This window comes from Melozone crissalis, unplaced genomic scaffold (assembly GCF_028551555.1).
Source record: "Melozone crissalis strain CALT ecotype California unplaced genomic scaffold, PUWL_Pcris_2 ptg000023l_1, whole genome shotgun sequence".
NCBI classification, from domain to species: Eukaryota; Metazoa; Chordata; class Aves; order Passeriformes; family Passerellidae; genus Melozone; species Melozone crissalis.
Window position 1 is genome coordinate 40302828 of NW_026535801.1, and position 17992 is coordinate 40320819.

A 17992-nucleotide genomic window follows, 5' to 3' on the forward strand; every position below is an offset into this window, starting at 1 on the left:
TGTCGGGGTGGTGAATTCCATCCCCGTTCGTCCTGATTTCACTGGAGACCAAGTCCTTGGGCACCCACAGCCTTTCTGGCGAGCAGCAGGACCACGGCTTTCCACAGCAAAGGTCTAGAGTCAATCACAGCATCCCAGAATCCCAGACCGGTTTGGATTTAAAGGGACATTGAAGCCCACCCAGTGCCACCCCTGCCATGGCAGGGACCCCTTCCCCTGTCCCAGCTGCTCCCAGTCCCGTCCCACCTGGCCTTGGGCACTGCCAGGGATCCAGGGGCAGCCCCAGCCTCTCTGGGCACCCAGTGCCAGGCCTGCCCACCCTGCCAGGGCAGGATTTCTCCCGAACCTCCGCTCTCCCCCTGCCCTCGCTTATTAAACCATTCCCTGCGTCCACTCACTCCCGGCCGCTGCCAGCGCGGCCGCCGAGGCAAAATGGAGGCGGCGGGGTCTCCCCCACCCCTTTCCCCCATTTTCCCACTCTTTTCCACCCTTTTCCAGGCATTCCCTCCCCCGGCCGGCGGCGGGACTACGAGTCCCATGGCGCCGCGGGCCGGGGGCGGAGCGGGGCTTTGTGCGGGCGGCATGCGGGGGAGCCGCAGCCGGGGCTGGAGCCGGAGCCGGAGCGAGCCCGCCCCGGGGGGAGGAGGGCGAGGGCGGCGAGCCATGACGGGCGGCGGCGCCGCGGAGCGCCCGCGGTGGTAGAGGGCGAGCGCGGGGCGCGGAGCCCGCCCGGGCCGGCGCGGGGCGCGGAGAGCGCGGAGCGGCCGCCATGGGCAACGCGGGGAGCGTGGACGCGCAGCAGACGGAGCTGAGGGCGCACAGCGTGCCCCTGAAGCTGCCCATGCCCGAGCCCGGCGAGCTGGAGGAGCGCTTCGCCGTGGTGCTGGTGAGCGCCGGCCCCATTGTCTGCGGGCAGCGCGGAGGGGCCGCCGGGGAGGAGCGCGGCGGGGGAAGGGGGGAGCGCCGCCAACTTGGCTCGGGAGCCGCGGCCGGGCACAGGTGGGCTCGGCGGGGCGGTGCCGCCGCCCGCGGGACGGGGCCGCGGCTCCTCTTTGTCTCGGCAGCCCCCCGAGGGCCGCCCTGCCCCGGCCCGGGCGGCTCCCGGGGCTCCTGGGGCTGGGCAGCGCCGGCGGAGCGCAGCCCGCGGGGAGCGAGCGGAGCGGGAGCGGCTCCGGCGGGGACACCGCGGGGACACCGCTCCTGCTCCGCCGGGGACACCCGGTGCTGCTCCGCTGGTCACCCCGCTCCTGTGCCCCCCGGGACACCTCCGGCTCTCTCCTCCGGGGACGCCCCGGTCCTGTCCCCCGGTGCTGCCGCGGCTGTGTGCGGGCCAGCGGGGTTTGGTTTCGCTCCGCAGCACGGACGGGTCGCTGCCGTGTGAGATCAGCTCTGCGGGAAGGAAGGGCTGAGCTCTCCCCGGGCAAAGCTCCCGCTGCCTTCGGGGTGCCCGGGTAGCGCGGTTCCATCTCTTTTCTGCCGTGGTTTTTTTACTCGCAGCCACGTTTGCGTGTGGAAGGGAGCTGGGGGAGGAGGGCAGCGGCTCCATGTGCGTGCCGTGCCATCCCGTGCCGTGCCGTGCCCTGCGCTCGCTGCGGTGCCAGGGGAGCCCGGAGCTGCCGGGTAATTCCCGTCCCGCATCCCCGAGCCGCCCCCCCGCTCCCCGCAACGCTCCCGGCGCTGGGAGAGGATTCACGACTGGTGTGTGTTGGGGATTATTTCTGGTTAGACCCAATTAGATTATCATGTCTAAGAAAAGAATAAGCCTATTCAGTCAGGAACCCCCACTGACGAGCCAAATGGCGAGTGAGATGTTACGATTATTAGGCACAGTGGAGAAAAGCCTGGTGTCGCGTTGCTCTTGTCGGGGTCGTGTTGGGGATGGGAGATGCTCCCGCAGGCAGCACACGGCTCGGAATCCGTGCTGGGTCCGTCTGTGACTACAGAAGGGCTCCCGGCTCCGTGTGCCTGCGTGGTCTGCGGGAGGAGATCGGAAATCGGCGGCTTTGGGTTCGGGGATGGTGATGGATGGCATCGGTAAAAGGCAGAGACGTCATTTGGGGCAGCCTTAGAAACGTGAAACGTAAATACACGGGAGATAGCAGCACCCAGCCTGGCATTTCCCGAGGTGCTTGCAGGTTTCAGAAGATGGACTTCAATTACGGCTGGGAGGGTGAGTGCTGCAGCTTTGCTGGAGGGAGAGGCTGGCCATGCAGTGGGCACTCTGTACAAACGCGGTGTGGGATGATTTTCCCCCTCTGACCTCTTCTCCCACTGGGAAAAGCTGCGAGATGGGACTCAAACAGCCCCAAAAATCACCTTTGTGCTGTTCACCAGCGATGACTGGTGTTGCTGCAGCTTCCAGGAAATCTCTGACCAGCTCATGAAAGAATAAACTGCCAGGCTGTGATTATTTTGTTTTCTCTGTGGCTCTGAGGGAGAGATGACTGTGCCACTGGTCACAGCCCAGAATGGGGTAGGCTGGAGAAGTGCAGGGATTAACAAGAAAGGAATGATTAGGGGAAAAACCATGAGGAATATTTTCTGTGGGGAGAGAGGATTAGTCAGGAGCAGGCAGTCTGAAGAAGGAGATGCTGAAGGTTATAAGACTAAATCTCACCTTCTTTATGTGCTGTCTCAAGAAATTAGCCTGGCACAGGCGTCGCTGGCACACTCGGAGCCCTGGTGAGGTCCCGAGGGCTGTGCTGACAATACCAATTCCCAGATCTCTGCTGAAATTCCCGAGGCTGGTGTGGACGTTGATGAGCACGGTGAGTGGCTGTGTGCAGGTCTCCCTCCTCACACTGGGGGGTTCTGCCCATTCCTGTGTGGCAGAGGTCCCTCCTGTGTGCTTGGAAGTTTTGTTGTCTCCCCTTGTGCAGAGCAGGGAGCCCTGGCCCTCCAAACCACGAGGAGAGCACACTTGGCCATGATTTCACCCTGACACCAACTGGTTTGTTTGTTCCACCTCAAACACGCTGTCCTGAGCTGCTCCAGCACCTCTGGAGTCCCTTCAGCGAGGGGATGCTGTGCCTGGAGCTGATGGATGTGTGCCAGCTTGTGTTTGTGGGACTGTCAGAGGGCTTTGTGTCGAGAAAGGGCTTTGGTGTGGTGGTTTGTCCACCTCAAACACACACCTGGTCACCTCAAAGACACCTGGTCACCTCAAACACACACTGTCACTTTAAACACACACCTGGTCACCTCAAAGACACCTGGTCACCTCAAACACACACTGTCGCTTTAAACACACACCTGGTCACCTCCCTGCCTCCTGATCCTCCTTGAAGTGCATAAATTGATGGGAACTGCTCCAGGTCATGTTTTTTGGGTGAAGGTCTCAAATCTTGTGCTCATTGTGCCCTCAGTGCTCCTGAGGATGTCCTGAGCCAGTGGAGGGACAGGGATGTCACTGGCTGTGTCACTCCTCGTGCTCTGTTGGGCAATAATCAGGGTTTTCCCCGTGGGTCTGTGTCTCCTGGTGCTGTTTGCGGCACTGCTGCAGTAAATGTGCTGTCGTGGTTGGTGTGTTGAGTTTGTGCTGGTGGGCACTGGGCTCTGTGTGTGTTCCAGGAGGATGTGTTTGATGGGATGTGGAGGACAACCCAAGAGAGATCCAGGTTTCTGTAAGCTGAGTGCTCTTCCATCCTTCAAGCTGATGTGAATTCTCCCCTTTTCCTGTGAGGTAATTCCCTTCCTCCCAGGGTTACAGGAGAATGTGAGCTCCAGGGAAGCAGTGCTGTGGTTTTGCCACCAAGTTCCCGGTTTGGCTGTGCTGGATCTCAGCTCTGGCTCTGGCTCTGAACTCCCCAGCACTGGTGCATCCCTTTGGGGACATCCCAGCCTTGTCCCTTCCCCAGTGCTCTCTTCTCTCAGCCATGTGGGACCTTTCCCTATGGGCACTTGGTCATAAATCCTGGATTCTGGTGAGCAAAGCCCGCCCTGGGCAGGGTGGCAGTGGAGCTGGGAGCTGTGGGAGGCAGTCCCAGACCTGCAGCTCCTGCAGCAGGGTGGTCTCCCTGAACCCAGCACGGGGCTGCACGTTTGCAGATGCCACGTGGTTTGGAGGAAGCAGCCAGGCCGGGCTTGGCAGGGGAAATCGCTGCCTAATGAGCTGTGATTGACATAATTTGACTGCTGGATTACAGATCTGCGGTGAGGTTAACAGGAAATATCCTCTTCCCCCTCCCTCAGAGGGGTTTGGGTGCACAAAGGGCTCCTCTGTGCCCGTGCAGGGTGAGGGAGGGGTTCCTGCCATGCCCAGGTGAGGCACCCACCTGGTCCTGCTTTGCCCACAGGAGCATCTCCCTTCTGCTGGAATTCCCCCCTTGCCCCTGGATTTTGTCCCAGCGTTGTTCTCCATCTCAGGGAAGGCAGCTTGAGTGTCTCCTGCTGAAGAATTTGGAAGCTCAGTGTGAAAGCTCTTAATGTTTCCCAGCTGTTTGTTCCCCTTCCTCATTGTCTATCAGATATATTAGGCATTGTTTTATAAAATACATATATATATATATGTATGGTTTAGGGTCTGTGAATCATTACGGGGCTGCAGGAGATATCTGTGGGATGGGATCAGCCTCCCTGCCTTGGTGGGGCACTGGATTCCTTGTTGTGATCCCTGAATTTAACAGGATTCCCTTGGCATGGATTTGAGATCCTGGAGCACCTGATGCAGGTGGGAGTGGTGCAGGGAGGTGAGAGACGCTGAGGTGGCTTTAGGAATCGTGAGGAAAATGAGATTTCTGTAATGCAGATCCCAAACAGACCTGTGGGGTTTCCTTGCTCAGGCCCCAGCTCTGACAGGCTCCTGCCGGTGGGGATTTTCCTCAAGGTCTCGTGAAGTGATTGGGGCAGTGGCACCATTGCTTGAAGGAACAACCTCATAAATCACATGGTTAAATGTATATATTTCACAGGGGTTAAATGTGCAGCAGTGCCTGGTGGTGACACTTCTGCCCAGCTGCTTTGTCACTCAGGGATGGCATTTGTAAGTTTTTCCACCCAGACATCACCAGAGAACATTTTTATAAAACAGATTTTTTCCTTTGAGTGTCTGGAATAGGAGGGTACCGTGGTGGGTATTTAGCTGTTGGTAACTCTGCTAAAATTAATTTCAGCTCCCGGAAACCTGGAAGACTTCTAAAATGGCTGGGCTGATGTAGATGCATATATTTTTTGGTGTACCATTTTTCCATTCCAAATAATCCCATTAATTTGGGTGATGATGGAGGGATGAACCCTCCAAATTACACATTAAATTTTGTTTAAAGTGAACAACAACAGGTCGAGCAAACCCTCTTCCTTTACCTTTAACCTGTCCCATCCTCTTTCCTCAGAGCATTGAAGCTTTGTCAAACATCTCTATCAACCTCCTTAACCTTGTGGGAGGGATAAAGGGGTTTTTCTGATTTTTGTTTTGTCTGCACCAGCAAGGTCGTGCCTGAGCTGGCCCTGAGGTGTGAAATGCTCTCTGGTGAGCTGCTCCATGGCCTGGGTGATGCTGAAGAGAGAACTGAGAGGTGCAGGATGGAATTCAGAGTTTACCAGGCGATCTGAAATCAATCAGTGGCTCTTGAGTGGTTTCTCATTGGTGATTGAATGACTTGAAGCCACGGGTGGCTGCCCTCAGTATTTCATTTTAAAATCACTTCAGCTCTTCCTGCTGCATGAGGAGGTATTAAAGTGCACAGAAACTTCTCCCCCTGAAAGGCAAAGCTCTGCAGATAACAAACCCAAACCAAGATGTTTGATTTCCTCCTGTGCTTCCAGAAGCACACTGCTGTTTTTACTGCGTTTTGGGATTGTTGGACAAAGATTGTGAATCATTCTGGCAACTTCTTAAAGGCTCCAACCCCTTTTGGAGTAAAACGTCCGCGTGAAGGTGTGCAAGGTAATTACCAGCCCTGTCCTGTGTTTGTGTGGCTGCTTTGGAGAAGACGAGAGGTTTTCCTTGCTGGAATTTTGGGGGTTTCCCTACTGGAATTTTGGGTTTTTCCCTGCTGGAATTTTGGGTGCTCCTTCCAGCTGCAGAAGGGATTGGGCATGTAGGATACATGGGTTCCATGTGGGACCAGCACCATCCCCGTTTCCACAGGGTCCAGGCAGTTTCCTGCTCTCATTTTGGGTCCAACACCTGCTGTAGAAATGATTTTTTCATCCTGGTCTGGCAGAAGAAGTGGTTTAAATCTGCCCCCTTGCTCTGGAGCTGAGGGGGTGAATGACCCTGCAGGAGTAGCTGTTTTTATTTTCCTTCTTATTTCTCGCTCTGGATCCATCCTGAAACGAAACCAACCTTTGACATTCACTTTCTGATTTTAGTTTGCTCACTGAGGGACAAACCTTGTGCCATCCCTGCCTTTCCCCCCAAACACCCTTTGACTTTGGAGCTTTCTGCTCATTTTTTCCAGGCTGGCAGGGGGAATGAGCACAGCCCAGTGCTCCTCTGGAGGTGGGAAATCCCTGGGACTGTTGCAGTTTTGCTTTTGCTTTCCTTTGCTGCCCCAGCCGTGGTTGGTGATGGTGGCAGTGGGGAGGTGGCTGGGGAGGGTCTCTGGGCAGGGCTCAGGTGCTCCAGGGCCACCAGCACTGCTGTGCCCAGCTGAAGGGGCTGGCACTGGTGCCCGCTGTGGGTTTAGGGCGCAGGGAATGTAAAATCCCCTGGGTTGTGCTGCAGGTTCTGCTGCACGAGTTGGTGTTGGGGTCAGTGATGTCCAGCAGGAGAGCTGGGTGCCACTTTTGCACCAAAACCATTCCAGAGTGCTCCAAGCCCTGTCCAGCCTGGCCTTGGACACTCCCAGGGATTGGGGCAGCCACAGCTGCTCTGGGAATTCCATCCCAGGGCCTCCTCACCTTCCCAGGCAGGAATGCCTTCCCAATATCCCACAAACTTTGGGGACACTAGGGGCAGCCCTGGGGGCTCCTGCTGCCATCACCAACCCCTTCTGCTGCCCCTGGAGCACCAGGAGAGAACCTCTGAAAGGGCAGGAGGCCAGAGTGACAGAATCCCAGCATGGCCTGGCTTGGAAGGGACCCTAAAGCCCACCCAGTGCCACCCTGCCATGGCAGGGACACGTCCCACTGTCATGTCCAGCCTGGCCTGGGACACTGCCGGGGATGCAGGGGCAGTGTCTCTGGGAATACCCCATATTTCTGGGGTTCTGTGGTGCAGGGCCAGCCCTGCCTGTCTCCTGGGCCGGCCTGGCTCTGGCAGGGCAGGCTGGCACCCGGCTGTGCCCACAGGGATCTGTGTTGGAGCCCTGGCACCCTGACCCGCTCTGCTGTCCCCAGCACGAGCTCATGAATTATGCACAGCATGCTAATGCGGCAGCACTTCAGCACCAGCTGATTTTTAAGCATCTGGGCTGCTCTTGGCTTTGAATGAGGCACTTTCTGATCAGGATCCAAGCGCTGCCCCGTGCGGGAAGGCAGGCGTGAGGAGGGATTGCTGTTCCTGCTCCTTTTCCATGTCCTCAGAAGGTGTGGGCTGGAGCTGTGCCTCTGGAGGGTTTTTCCTAACTCTGCTGGGAGGTGTGAGTGGGGTTTTTCTTTGGTAAGCAGAAGATTAAGGTTTAAAGCAGCAGAGCAGTTTGCAGTGCGCTCGCAGGCAGTGCTGGTGATCCGGCTGCTGAGGATTTCTGTGGTGAGCAGTGTGCAGCCACATTTGAGACAAACTCAGCTGAATTATTGTTTTCTTTGTTTGGGAGAGTCCGTTTGGGAGTTTGGTATGGGAAATAAGTGACGCCAGCTTGTTCCATTTGATTTATATTCGGGTTAGAGAAAATCTCCACCCCGGGGCCAAAGGGCTCAGGCTGGCCAGGTAACAGCCCTTGGAGCTGCTGGTGCTTACAAAGTGGGAATTTCCCGTTTATCACGTCCCGGTTTCAGTTCTGGGGGGGTGAGCAGGTTTCCATCACTTGCTGTGCTCTCACCAGCTGGCCCCAGGGTTGTGCTCCTGCCCACGTGGCTGCTGGGAAGTGCCAGTTAGTTCTGCTCCAGTTTAGGATGGATTTCAGGGAAAGGCTCTTCCTCACAGGGTGCTGGGCACTGAGAGCTCCAGGAGCTCCAGGAGCATTTGGACACCGCTCCCAGGGATGCCCAGGGTGGGATTTTGGGGTTTTTGGTCCATCATCCTCCCAGCTCAGGAGATTCCCTGACCTGTGATCTGTGTCTGGTGAAAGGTGTGTGATGTTTTCACTCACAGCTCCAGCCCTGCTCCTCTCTGTAGCTCCCAATGCCCAGAATTCTTTATGGATATATGGAAAACACAAGCATTAATCTGTGCAGGCTCTGCCTCTTCCCAAAGTCCCGCCTTTCTGGAGTGTTTCATGGCCCAGAGGCTTGGCTAATGTATAACTTGTATATGCTGGGCTCTCAGTGCCATATTGCGGAGCTGCAGCGTGTGCTGGGTTTCAATGCAGCCCGGGCTCTCTGTAACAAAACAAGTGTTTGTCCGCGGGGACTGCGCAGCCTTAAACATACATTTGGGGAGGATATTCATAAAGCACCAGAATGGGGGCATTGTCCTGCCTATGAATGCTGCTCACATGGGAGCTGGGCTCTGCTGGACCTCCAGGACTCTGCCTCAGCTCCGTGTCCTGGCTGAGGGGCTGGAGCCGCGCCCGGCGCTTCCCAACCGTGCTGGGGACACCTCGGGAACTGGGAACTGGGACAGCACTGCCAGGCCGGGGCTGGGCCCCAGAGAGGGATCCCGTGGCAGGAAGGTGCACAGGAAAGCTCCCAGAGGTTGTGACTTCCCTCGTCACGTTGAGCAGCGCCGAGCGGGGTTAACCGTGGACAGGACACGGGAGCGGAGTCCCAGAGGGCTGGGATGGGATTTGGGGATTTTGGGAAGGAATTCCTGGCTGGGAGCAGGGGCAGGGGCTGGAATGGGTTTCCCAGAGAAGCTGTGGCTGCCCCTGGATCCCTGGAGGTGTCCCAGAACAGCTTGGGGCAGCAGAAGGTGTCCCTGCCCATGGCTGGGATGGCAGTGGATGATCCTTCGTGTCTTTTCCACCCCAAACCTCTCTGGAATTCTGCAGCTCCTTTCAGAGGTTGTGTCCTGGTGGCCCAGGGGCAGAAGGGGTTGGTGGTGGCAGCAGGGCTGCCCCTGGTGTCCCCAAAGCTTGTGGGCAGCTCTGGCCACGCTCCCCACGTGGGTGTTGGAGTTGCTCCAGGACAGAACATTCTTGAGCCTTCCAGAATCATGTGAAGAGATTTGAGATTGCGTAGTGTGTGTCTGGCTGTTGTGAGAGATACCTTAAAAAGTACGAAAATTGTTTTTTCCCCTCTTTTTTCTTTTTAACATATATTGTTTGGCCAGAAATCCTTTACTATAAAAGGACTTGGGGCAGCTCTAGAGTGTACATCTGTTCCTTGTTTGTCTGCAAAATGACTGTACAGTGGAGGCCAAAAGCAGAGAATAGAGGGTTGTACAAATTGGCAAAGTTGCTGAAGTCTTTCAGAAGCCAGTAATTACAATGAAGAAGCAAATTGTTCAATGCAGAAACGCTGGTTGTTCATGCATCCAGCATCCTGGCATGTCCCCCTGTGGCTGCCCTTGTCCTGCTTCCCAGAGGACAGACAAACAGCCCAGTCCCACCTGGGCCAGGTTTGGGGTGGCACCGTTATCCAGAGGGCTTGGGAGGGATGGAAAGGGATGGAAATGGCTGAGTTCATACAACACTTTTCTGACAAAGGTTCCCAATGATTTACTGTGCTTGGGAGTGCTTCAAAGGCCTCTCTGCCCAGCTCCGAGCCTTGCAAGTGCAGATGATCAAATAAATTAACTATCACAAATATTTAACTTAAAGGCTGCTCAAACAGGAGCTTTGATGTTGAGTGTGTGTGTGGGAGCCTCTGTGAGGCTCTGCACTCTCCCAGGGATATTGGGTGAACATTGAATTCGTCTCTTCTCTCAGATACAAGAAGCCTAAAACTGGAAATGTAAATAATAATGAATTACATTTGTTATTCCCCCTCCATGGGCAGCAGGTTGGGATACAGCCCTGGGTGGCATTGGGATGAATTATGGCACAAGGAGTTTTCCTGGGAAGCTGATGGAAAACGGATTGTGAGCAGGGCTGTCACACTTTTGAGGACTGCAGGGCTGGCCATGCCATCCCTACAAAAAAAGTGATTTTTCATGGCATTGGTGCCAGGTGTTGCTCGGTGGCCACAGCTCTCCAGGTAACCAGAGTCCCTTTGATGTCAGGATAATTATTCATGGATTGCTGGGTAATTAGTTTAATCCTTGTGATACAGCAGCTGCTTACAGGTGGCTGGGCTGGATGGCTGTGAATTGTTGGCTGCAGAGTGCAGCTCCCTGGGATAGTCTGGGAGCTGTCAGATCTTCCCAGAGATCAGCTCGCAGGGAATTGCGTCTGTGGCACAGCTTCAGCTGCACATCCCTGTTCTCTTGATCATCTAAACGAGTATCTGAGCGAGGCAAATGCACAATGTGCTTCTTGCTAAATGAAACAACAACTTTGCTGCTTGACGGGCGTTTCTGCTCCATGAATTTTTCAGGAGCCTCTGGCGGTGCTGTGGGGGAAGGAGAGGAGTGAGAGGGGCTTGGAGCAGCCTGGGAGGGTGGAAGGTGTCCCTGCCCATGGGGTGGGATGGGATAATGGGATGGGATGGGATAATGGGATGGGATGGCCTTTAAGGTTCCTTCCCACCCAAACCATCCCAGCATCCCACGATTCTGTGCCTGAGCAGGCAATGAAGTGCACAAAACACCGTGGGGAAAACGCTTTGCTTTCGAAATTTGGTTTTTTATCTCCTGTAATACCAGACTCTGTTGTACCTGGAGTAGTCAGGGGTGTTTGCCTTGTTGTGCTGACCACCCTCAGGAGCAGAGGGAGATTCAGCTGACCCAGACCAAAGGGCAGGAGGAGTTTAGGAAGCTGAGTCCCAGGCTTGGTGTGGATTAGAGGGAAGTGACCTCTCAGCTCAGCCCACGCAGGGGTTTCAGGGTCAGCTCAGGGCCTGGTGCCCTTTCCTCCTGTCTCGGGCCTCTCTTGCTCCCTCTGAGCCTGCAGGAGCTCTGGGGCCATTCCCAGCTCTCCCGTCACTGGCTGTGGGGGCAAGAGGTGTTTTCCAGAAATAAATCTCTGTGTATTCCTGGAAGTGCAGCCTGCTCTGAGCAGAAGGCAGGTGGGCTTTCTCCCTGCTAGGGGAGGATTCTGTCACATTTAAGTGCTTCAATGAGAACATGAAAGGAATTGTGCAAGAGTTCCCATCAGCTGAGTCCCCATTCAGGATCCTTCAGCAGCCAGGGGGATGCAGATCAATTCCTAAATATCAGAAAAACCTCATTTTTCTCCTGCATCCTTGGATGTGGCAGATCCAAGGGATCCTGAGCTGGGTTTGCAGGGCAGAGGAGGAACTGGGGTACCTACAAACACCAGCGAGGCAAAAATTGATTAAGCATGAAATTCTTCTCTGGCAGTGAATTCTCTGCTGGCTCGGGGACAAAAGGTTGCACAACTGAAAGGGAAAAGGAATTTTATTTGGAAAGCTCAGAGCTATTGTTTGTTTGGTTTTGCTGGTGTTTATTTTCTGTCTGATGGCAGATCTTTGTTAAAGGTGAATTATCCCTTCTGCTCAGCAAGTGGAGTGAAAACGGCCCCGGTGCACTTGTGAGGCATTCAGGGAATTGTTGGAATTGTTGGAATTGTTCGAGGTGCTCCGAGAAAGTGCTTGGGGGTACTTGAGGTGCAAGAACCCGTGTGGAGCAGAGTGTTACTCGTGTGCCTTGTTGTGCTATTGAAACAGCCCAGACAGCACATAAATAAAAGTACACAAGCACTGAAACATCACAAATAATACCTGTTGTAATATTTTGAGTTTAACCTGCAGGCTTGTTGGGTACCACGTCCCAGCTGCTGCTGCTGTGCCAAAATATTTCACAGAGAAGATGTGGAGGGAGAAAAGCACCTCCTCTTTAAGCTGGGGAAATGCAGGTTTGGGTTTATTCCATCCCAGGAACAGCGGGTTTGGGAATGCCTTGTCAGGAAGATGTTCCTGCTGTGACAGCTCAGGGTCTGTCCCAGGGCCACCCATCCCCGGGCTCACATTTTAACTCTTTTTAGCCACGGTTTCCTGCTCAGGGCCTTTTCCCACAGAGATACCAGGCAAACAGGGAGGCCTTCACTGCGTGTAGCCAAAACACTGAGCCGGGGCTGGCATGGGCTGCCCTTATCCCACTGACCTTGTGCTGGGGATGCCACAGCCATGGCACGGCTGCTGCTCCTCTGGGAGCTCAGCAGTGACCCAGTTTTGTGTTCCAAGGTGCCTCAGTTCTGGCTGTTTCCTCCTCCTTTGAACCAGCAGAGATTTTTTGTGTTCTGCTCGTTCCCTCCATCAGCAGATTTTGGGTGAAAACTTCCCCTTTCCTCTGCAGCAGCTCCTGCAGCATCCAGTGCAGCACGAGAGTGACAGCAGCAATAATAATAACAGTGATAAAGGCTTCAGACAGTGATTAACAGAGCAGATTTATGGATTTTTCTGGCCGGCCTCCATCCTTGGAGATGTCTGTGCTTGTCCTCCCCATGGGAGTGGTGCCCAGCCCAGGATCAAGGGGGTGATCCTTGGCCAGGCTGGTGTTTGTGGTGCTGCCCCTGCCCCATCCCTGGCTCCATGGACATTCCAGGACATTTCCAGCCCAGCTGTGGGAGCTCAGCCCTCTCTGTGTGCTCTCTCGGAGGCATTTGGAGCTTCGTGGGAGGGAATGTGGCTGGAGGAATATCAACATGCCACCAGCAAATCCACCTCATTAGGGAGCGGGGTTTAACATTTTTTTGCGTTAGTGGGAGGCTGAACTGTGGTGTTTGTGTGCTTGGGCTGGAGGAGGAGGAGGGATCTGTGTGCTGTGCTGCATAGTGGGGGATGGAAACCCATCAAAAGGGAGAGATGGGGAAAAGGAAAAACCCCAAGGTTGGGTTTGCTGTGCCACAGCTGCAGGAAATCCTGGCTGGGATGCACAGGAGTGGCTGTGGGCGGTGATGCCAGTGGCAGGGATAGCTTCAGGTGGGATTTTGGGAAGGAATTCCTGCCTGGGAGGGGCTGGGATGGCATTCCCAGAGCAGCTGGGGCTGGTCCTGGATCCTGGCAGTGCCCAAGGGACCCTGGAGCAGCCTGGGACAGTGGGACGTGTCCCTGTCCATGGCAGGGGTGGGTTGGGATGGGTTTAAGGTCCCAAACCTGGCTGGGATCCTGGGATTCCTCCCCAGGGAAAGCTGTGGTTGAAGGAAGGGGCATTTCCCTGTTCCATCATCCCACAGTTCCCACAGCTCCCAGCCTGTGCTGAGCCAGTCTCTTCCACCAGGTTAGGATTATTTATTGGGATTGTTTTCCCTGTTTTTGACTGGAGCAGCCTTTCCCAGCTGCTGGGATCTCAGAGCAGTGTCTCCTGTTCCTGCCAGGGGCACCCAGGGTGTCCTCACACTGTTCCTGCTGTGTTTTGATGCCATTTTTCCTACTTTCATGTCCCATTTTGACCTCTGGAAGATGTCACCTATCCAGGTGTTAACCTAGTGCCTCAGTTCCCATGCAACACAGGAACTCCTGTAAAATAAAAAGGGCTTTATTTTGCTCCAAATAAAACAATAGCTGTACTTACAAACCATTCTGAATTGTTTAGGTAGTGCTTTACACTGGATTCTTTCCTCCCTTCCCTCTGCTGAGTGCTCATAAGAAAATAGAAAACTTTCTTTTTTTTTTTTTAAAATTTAATTTAATTTTAATAGGCAACATCTTTTTCCCCGAGTCCCTGGGTTGTGGTAGCACCATATTGAGCAGGGGTTTATGTTACATGAACAACCATTTCACTTGGTCATACCCAATTTCAGTTCTGGGCAGATTTTTACTGGCCTTTCACTTAACAGCTAAATCATCTGGAAAACAGATTGGAGTTTTTTATGTTGTGTGGGGTTTTTTCCTGAGGTGAAACCAGTCTGAAAATCACCATAAGAGCTCTTCAGTGTGCAGGGCTGGGATGGTGTCCCACCTCAGTGTGGGGTACAGCAGGAACAGTTTGAGAGTTTTTAAAAGTCAGTGTAATCAGGGCAGTGCCTTGGGTTTGGCTGGCAGTGGCTGATTTAATGCCACAGATTGGTATTTTTTACCAATTTTTAAAAAAAATTTTACCTTATTTATTTTTTTACCTTCACCTTTTAAAATTATTTTTTTAATTTTTATTTTTTACCATCACAGGAGAGCTTCCCTTTCCTCAAAACAGCATTCCAACCTAAAATAGGGTGTTTTCAAATCCCCTACATCAAATCCTCAAAAATCCCTTTCAAACATCAAGCAGTTCCTGGTAACTTCAGAACCAGGACGCCAGGAAAAACCTCAAATGGGATTGAATAAACTCCATTATCCCAGTACTTGTGCATGAGATGAATGGAATAATGGGAAAAGCAGAGCTTTGTTCATGGATCCCATTTCTTCCTAGGAAATGAGCTGGGAGGGTGGGTGGGTGGGATGGAGACAGTGCTTCCAGCAGGAGAACTGATGCTCATGGACAGCTCAGGGATCAGCAGTTTTCCAAACAAAACTGGGCAGCAGCAGCCTCACATTCTGCTGGGATTGGATCATTTGGAGGAGGAAATCCAGGGATTTTCAAAGCAGGAGCCCATTCAAGGACAGTATTTATATATTTATATACACTATTTAGCACTGGAGTGCTGAAAAATCAGGGATTGAGTAGGATTGGGTGATTTGGGATGGTGGGATGCTCAGAAGTGCTGCTGCCCCACAGCAGTCACGATTCTCACCCAACCAAAGGGATTTTTTTGTCCCTGGAAATGTCTCGTTTCAGGAGTGACTTCAGCTCTCCAAGTAAAGTGATATTTTTGTCCTTATGTGGGAATATTAGAGCTGGAATTCCAGCAGAGGTGTTGAGATTCGTGAGGGATGGATGCCTGGAATGGGCATTAAATGGGGATGCTTTTAGCTTAAATGTTGGTATTTAGGGGAGAGTTGTGTAATTTGATTTTTAGGAGGTGATGCAGGATCAGGGAGTGATGCTGGGGAAGGAGTTGGGGATGAAACCAGTATTCCTTGAGCCAGGGGGTTTTTTGGGAGCTGGGGAAGAGCAGATCTCCTTGTGGGGTGCTATTTGCCAGGTTTTGTGTGCCAGGGGGCTGCAGAGTGAAAAAAGTTCCTGCTGAGCACAGAAAAGGCCAAAGAATTTTAATTTTCCCCAAAATTCCTGGCAAAATGAATTTATCCCCCAGCCTGCCAGGGATCCCAGGAACACATGGATGTGAGAGGGAGAACTGTGATTGTCCTCCCCAGGATGGGGGTGCAGCAGCACCATGGCTTTTCCCTGAGCTGCTGCTGGGCGTTTTTAGAGCTGGTAAAACCAGGGCAAAAAGGGAATTCTGCTATTCCAAGCACTGGATAACCTGGCAGTGAGGTGCCTGTTCTGTGGTGTTTAATGCTCACGTTGTTCATCACTTGCTGCACAACCTGAGCAGGTTATTTTAAGGTTTGGGTTAGAATAGATTTGCTGTTATCTCTTCCTGCATGTTGAGTTTCTGAGATTTATTGGTTTTAGACGCCCTCTTTTCATTGTGTTCCTTTGGTGTTTGGGAAAGGATATTTTCCTTCCCTTTTTGTGTGGCAGTGCATCCCTCCCTTCCCTCGTGTTTTCCTCACCTTTTCAGGTGCTCAGGACTCTTGAGTTGTAAATATTTTGATGCCTGTTTGGATCTAGTTTGTCAATGCTGGAATAATTCATGTTTACTGTTGTTTGTGGCGCCTCTCATCTCTTCATGTTCTCCATCCAGCAGTTTATAGATTTTTATTCTTTTATGCTTTAATCTGAAGATGGAGGAGTTTAACTCATCCAGTCTCGGTGTAGTTTGAGGTGTTTGGTGAGCCCAGTGTGGCTCCTGAAAATGCTCCTTTATTTTGTGTATTCCCTTCCCTTATCCACCTCCTTTCCAGTGGTTTTTTCCTTCTCCCTGTGATTCCATCTGCAGCTTTTTATTTTGTTGCTGTCTCCTTTGCTCTGGCCTGAGCTTCTTTTCCATAACTTAATCCTCCTCTGCCAAAATCAATTCAGGTTTTTTGTGGGTTTTTTTTTTTTATTTTTTGCTTGCAGACAATATTATCCCTGCCTGTCTGTGCTCAATATTCCACAGGTTTGCTTGCATGGCCCTTAAGTAGCTTAGGGATAAAAACAAGGATCATTTTCCAGTAATTTCCTGGGTGACTCAATTAAGTTTTAGTTGCTGCAGTAATTCAGTGCCGGGGTTATTTATGGCGCGATCAGCCAGGGAGTCTCTCTGGAGTGTTCCTGGAGCTTCCCTGCGTGGGAAGGAGCCACCAGGAAGGGATGGCTGTGACCTGGGATCATGGAGTGCTTTGGGTGGGGAGGGATGGAAGGATTTCCCAGGGACACCTTCCATGTCCCAGCTGCTCCAGCCTGGCCTTGGGCACACCCGGGGATCCAGCCACAGCTTTTCTGGGAATTCCATCCCAGCCAGGAATTCCCAACGTCCCTCTGGCAGCGGGAATCCATCCCTGTGTCCTGTGTGTCCTGTCCCTCCATCCCTTACCCAAAGTCCCTCTCTGAGGGCTCTGCATCTGCAAATCCAGGATATTTTCCCATTTATAGCCAAGCCTCCCCCAGGCTGTGCTTTCCCAGTGGGCTGGGAGCTCAGGCGGGCAGAGCTGCTCCCCCTGCACCATTCCTGTGGGATAAAAAGGGTTGTCATTCCCTGTTTTTGCTGGAAACCCACTTGAGCACAGCCCAGTGTAAGGAGAAGTGGCTCTGGCCCGCAGATGTGGAGCGTGAATCATGCTGCTTGTCTCTGTTTCTCAGCTGGGGTTCACTCCTGGGCTGAGGAAAATAAAAATGGGCTTTTTATTGCCTCGTTGGGGATGGATGCAGTGGGATCAGTGCTGGAGCACCCTGGAGCCTGCATCCCTAAGAGATGAGCCCAGCTTTGTGTTTGCCCTGGGTGCTTTGGACAGGGCTTTGTGTTTGCCCTGGGTGCTTTGGAACAGGGCTTTGTGCCTGTCCTGGGTGCTTTGGAACAGGGCTTTGTGCCTGTCCTGGGTGCTTTGGAACAGGGCTTTGTGTTTGCCCTGGGTGCTTTGGACAGGGCTTTGTGCCTGTCCTGGGTGCTTTGGAACAGGGCTTTGTGCCTGTCCTGGGTGCTTTGGAACAGGGCTTTGTGTTTGCCCTGGGTGCTTTGGAACAGGGCTTTTCCTCCTGGGTGCTTTGGACAGGGCTTTGTGTTTGCCCTGGGTGCTTTGGACAGGGCTTTGTGTTTGCCCTGGGTGCTTTGGAACAGGGCTTTGTGTTTGCCCTGGGTGCTTTGGACAGGGCTTTTCCTCCTGGGTGCTTTGGAACAGGGCTTTGTGCCTGTCCTGGGTGCTTTGGACAGGGCTTTTCCTCCTGGGTGCTTTGGACAGGGCTTTGTGCCTGTCCTGGGTGCTTTGGAACAGGGCTTTGTGCCTGTCCTGGGTGCTTTGGACAGGGCTTTTCCTCCTGGGTGCTTTGGACAGGGCTTTGTGCCTGTCCTGGGTGCTTTGGACAGGGCTTTGTGCCTGTCCTGGGTGCTTTGGAACAGGGCTTTGTGCCTGTCCTGGGTGCTTTGGACAGGGCTTTGTGCCTGTCCTGGGTGCTTTGGACAGGGCTTTGTGCTTGCTCTGGGTGCTTTGGACAGGGCTTTGTGCCTGTCCTGGGTGCTTTGGACAGGGCTTTGTGCCTGTCCTGGGTGCTTTGGACAGGGCTTTGTGTTTGCCCTGGGTGCTTTGGACAGGGCTTTGTGCTTGCTCTGGGTGCTTTGGACAGGGCTTTGTGCCTGTCCTGGGTGCTTTGGAACAGGGCTTTGTGCTTGCCCTGGGTGCTTTGGAACAGGGCTTTGTGCTTGCTCTGGGTGCTTTGGACAGGGCTTTGTGCCTGTCCTGGGTGCTTTGGACAGGGCTTTTCCTCCTGGGTGCTTTGGACAGGGCTTTGTGCCTGTCCTGGGTGCTTTGG

At 53.5% G+C, this 17992-nt stretch overlaps 1 protein-coding gene across 5 annotated transcripts in view; it reads left to right on the forward strand.

The window, feature by feature from the left end:
- The first annotated feature begins 740 nt into the window (after positions 1 to 740).
- Positions 741 to 17992, forward strand: part of FMNL2 (formin like 2) — a 118262-nt gene continuing 101010 nt past the window's right edge. For all 5 annotated transcript variants that reach the window (XM_054277832.1, XM_054277834.1, XM_054277833.1 and 2 more), the window contains exon 1: positions 741 to 886. In XM_054277832.1, coding sequence (XP_054133807.1) covers positions 770 to 886 — 117 coding nt within the window. In that variant the 5' untranslated portion in view covers positions 741 to 769. The remainder of the gene's footprint in view (positions 887 to 17992) is intronic.